Source organism: Nicotiana tomentosiformis, chromosome 6 (genome assembly GCF_000390325.3).
Source record: "Nicotiana tomentosiformis chromosome 6, ASM39032v3, whole genome shotgun sequence".
In the NCBI taxonomy this organism is placed as follows: domain Eukaryota; kingdom Viridiplantae; phylum Streptophyta; class Magnoliopsida; order Solanales; family Solanaceae; genus Nicotiana; species Nicotiana tomentosiformis.
Window position 1 is genome coordinate 75,834,570 of NC_090817.1, and position 4,308 is coordinate 75,838,877.

Here is a 4,308-nt window from a genome sequence, read left to right on the forward strand (position 1 = left end):
CGGTCATAATTGAATTTCGGGAAGTTCGGAGTTGATTTAGAAAGAAAATTCTAAATTTGGAAGCTTTAAGTTGGAAGAGTTGACTAAGGTTTGACTTTTGAGTAAACGATCACGGAATCGAGATTTGAAGGTTCCAATAGGTTCGTATGATGATTTCGTACTTGGGTGTATGTTCGGATTGAGTATCGGGTCGCCCGTAATCATTTCGGCGCTTATTGTGGAAAGTTGGCATTTTGAAAGTTATAGAAATTCCTAAGTTTGGATTGAGGTAGATTTGGGTATTATCGATGTCCGTTCAGGTTCCGAGCCTTGGAATAGGTTCACATCGTGATTTGTGACTTGTGCGTAAAGTTTGGCATCATTCCAGAATGTTTAAGTAGGAACTGGACGTGTTCGTCGAAGTTTGAATGTTTGAAAGTTTAAAGAAAGGTTTCGACCGTCGATTCATAGTTTTGATGTTGTTAGGTGTGATTTGAGTCCTCGAGCAGGTTCGTGTTATGTTTTGGGACAGGTTTGTGTAATTGGACGGGGTCCCGGGGGCCTCGGGTGTGTTTCGGATGTGTTTGGGTTGTATCGCTCTCTTATTTGATGTTTCAACGTCATTTTCCTGGGTATAAAGGATACTATATTGAGTAAAAACCTTTTCTTTATGATTGGATTGAATTATTAGATCTGTATCGTAATTACGGAGCCATAGCAACAAGAATCGTCGAATTCTGATGTCGTATGAGAGAGTTATGCCCATTTGCGTGTCGGACAAAATTGTTGGTTTTTGGTGCGAAACTTTGTTCTTCGTGAACGTGAGAGAGGTTCCGTGAACACGAAGAAGGATTTCTGGGTTGACCAGTCAACACGAAAAATTGATCTTCGCGAACGCGAAGCTCTCCCGTGAAGGCGATGAAGAAAAATCATCTAGACAGTGTGTTAAACCGAGAATATTAGTATTTTGGGCATATCTTGAGTTCTAGAGCTACGTTTGAGGTGATATTCGCGGCGTTGTTCTCATCTAAACAAGGGGGTAAATATATGACCTTTATGTTGATGTTTCTCCATGATTAGTTCCGTTGGTTATTATTTTTATCCGTGTTTGGATTGTAAAAATTGGGATTTGAGCCTCAAAGTTGAGAAATGATAAATCTTTGATTCGAGGGTCGATTCATGAACGAAATTGGATGATTTTATGGATATGAACCATATGAGTTATGGGTAATATTTATTTTTAATAATTTTCGGAATCCGGGCACGTGAGCCGGAGGGTTAACTTTGTTGACATTTCGAGCGAAGTTGGAAATTGTTATGAATTGATTAATTATGGGTATTACAGTGTATTTTTATTGGTTTGCACATTGTTTGAATAGTTTCGGATCGATGGACTCTGGTTTGATGTAATTGTTATGTGCTACTAGTTGTGGGTGCTACGTGCGCACGAGGTGACGAGAATCCGTACGTAGCTAAAGCATGTTTATATTCGGGTAGACTTAGGACTTTATCATGTAATATTTGAATTGTTTGGACTCATTTTGCTAGCTTAATTAATTGAAATTATAACTGAAATTGATTTAGAAACATATAAATATATTAGGCCGAGCTTTATCACCTTGAGTTGTTGCCAAGATATTTGATGAACGTAAAGGAGTATATTTATCATTATGCACCTGTATGTGTGTTGTAAGCATGTGACTCATATTTCGATAAGTTTCTTCCTTTCTTGTGGAGCGGGCCGAACACCTCAGCAAAATAATAGATGCTTCAATGGTTCGTGCCGCTCGAACCTCGATAGTATACACATTATTTTGGATCGGGCCGAACGACCTCAGCATAATCGTGTATTATATCGCCGGCATTCCGAATGTTCACAAGATTATCCTTCCACTGAGTCTGGAAGTTTATATGGTATTCCTTATCCGTTTGATGCTGGCATTTGATATATCTGAGCTGTTGAGGTAGAATACAAGACTGAGAAAATCATACCCTTTAAAAGAAATTTTTGGAAGATTATGTAACTTATAGATTTACCCCATTATTGTTTTGTGCTTCATATCTACTTATGATTTATTATATTGCTTTATTGGACCTCTAGTAAGTGTCGATGTCGTCCCCTCGTCACTATTTCTCCGAGGTTAGGATAGATACTTACTGGGTACGCGTTGATTTACGTACTCATGCTACACTTCTACACTAATTATGCAGGATCTGACAGGTTCAATTGATGGTCATCTTGGCACATAGGCGCAGCTGTTGAGGAGACTTTATGGTGAGCTGCATTCCAGGCTACGTATCGCAGTCCACAGAGTCTCCATCATACCATTTACTCTATCATGTCTTATTTACATTCTAGATAGATGTTGTATTATTATTGTACTCCTTAGTAAATGCTCATGCACTTGTGACACTGGGTTTTGGGATGTTTTAGAAGTTGTTTGTGATTTTGCTTAGCACTTACACACTTTTATTATCTATTCTGTTAAAATTTTAAGTTTTCATGATTTGAATTTGTTGATTTCTTTATCTAATAAAATTCACGATTTTGAGAATAATTAAGTTGGTAGTTCATTGTTGGCTTGCCTAACGACGACATTGGGCGCCATCACAGCCTATAGTGAGTTTTGGGTCATGACATATGTAGTTCTTATTTGGATGTTGAATCATAGATGATAGGGTTGCAAGGGCGTTGGCGAACTCGTCAGGAATCCTAGGGACGTGCTTTAACTTTATCTTTGTGAACTTCTTGCACAACTCCTTCACGCAGTGCAAGTACGGCAGTATATTGACATTATTGGTGGACCATTCCCCTTGGACTTGGTATTTCAGCAAATCGGAATCTCCTATGACCAAAAGTTCTTTGATGTTCATGTCGACTGCCATTCTAATCCCAATAATGCACGCTTTGTATTTAGCCATATTATTGGTACAAGGGAATCTTATCTTTGCCGATGTTGGATAGTGTTGTCCAGATTCCGAAATTAGGAATGCCCCAATTCCGACTCCTTTGAACTTTGTTACTCCATCAAAAATCATTCTCCACCCAGGGTATGATTCTGCAATATCTTCTCTGGAAAATAGTACTTCTTCATCGAGGAAATACGTGGTAAGCAGTTCGTAATCCCCATCCACTAGATTCTCGGCGAGGTGGTCGATTAAGGCTTGTCCTTTGATAGTCTTCTGAGTTATGTACACAATATCAAATTCGCTGAGGAGAATTTGCATTTAGCTAGCTTTTCAGTTGGCATCGGCTTTTGGAAGATGTACTTGAGCGGGTCGAGCCGAGATATCAGATGTGTGGCATATGCTAACATGTAATGCCTTAGCTTCAGATCAATCCAAGTTAGAGCACAATAAGTGCGTTTTATTAGGGTATACTTGGCCTCGCATGGCTTGAACTTCTTACTCAAGTAATAGATGGACTGCTTCTTTCTCCCAGTTTCATCGTGCTGCCCCAACACACAGCCGAAGGCGTTATCCAAGACTGACAAACAATAATAGTTTCCCTGGTTCGGGGGGAACCAACACCGGCGGGCTTGAAAGATACTCTTTGATTCTGTCTAATGCTTTCTAGCACTCCTCCGTCCATTTTGTGGCAGCAACTTTCTTCAACAGCTTGAAAGTGGGTTCTTAGATTACCGTAGACTGGGCTATGAAACGACTGATATAATTCAATCTGCCCAGGAAACTCATGACATCTTTCGGTTCTCTTTAGTGGCGGTAATTCCTGGATGACCTTGATTTTCGACGGGTCCAGTTCTATCCCCTTCCTGCTTACAATGAAGCCCAATAGTTTTCCAGTAGGGACTCCAAACATGCACTTTGCTGGATTCAACTTGAAACTATATCTTCGCAGGCGTTCGAAACATTTCCTCAAGTTGTCCAAGTGCTCCTAGCTCTTTAGAGACTTTATGATGATGTCATCCACATACACTTAAATCTCCTTATGAATCATGTCATGCAAGAGGGTCGTCATGGCCCTCATATAGGTAGCGTCGTCGTTTTTGAGACCGAACGACATAACTCTATAACAGTAGACTCCCCAAGGCGTAGTGAAAGTTCTCTTCTTTGAATCTTCCTCATGCATTAAGATTTGATGGTATCCAGCGAAACAATCAATAAATGACTGCAGTTCATGCTTTGCGCATTTGTCGATGAGGATGTGGATATTTGGTAGGGGAAATTGTCCTTTGGACTAGCTTTGTTGAGATCTCGGTAGTCTACACATATTTTGATCTTTCCGTCCTTCTTGGGTACTAGGACGATGTTTTCCAAATGGCTTGGATAGTTGGTGACCCTTACCACATTCATTTCTATCTATTTGGT

The 4,308-nt window shown here is 39.9% G+C and overlaps 1 protein-coding gene across 1 annotated transcript; it reads right to left on the reverse strand.

Annotated features, from left to right (window-relative positions):
* Nucleotides 1-2,565: 2,565 nt before the first annotated feature.
* Nucleotides 2,566-3,207, reverse strand: LOC138894230 (uncharacterized). Its single transcript, XM_070178913.1, has one exon. It carries the CDS (start codon nt 3,205-3,207, stop codon nt 2,566-2,568), a length of 642 nt encoding a protein of 213 aa, XP_070035014.1.
* Nucleotides 3,208-4,308: the final 1,101 nt, after the last annotated feature.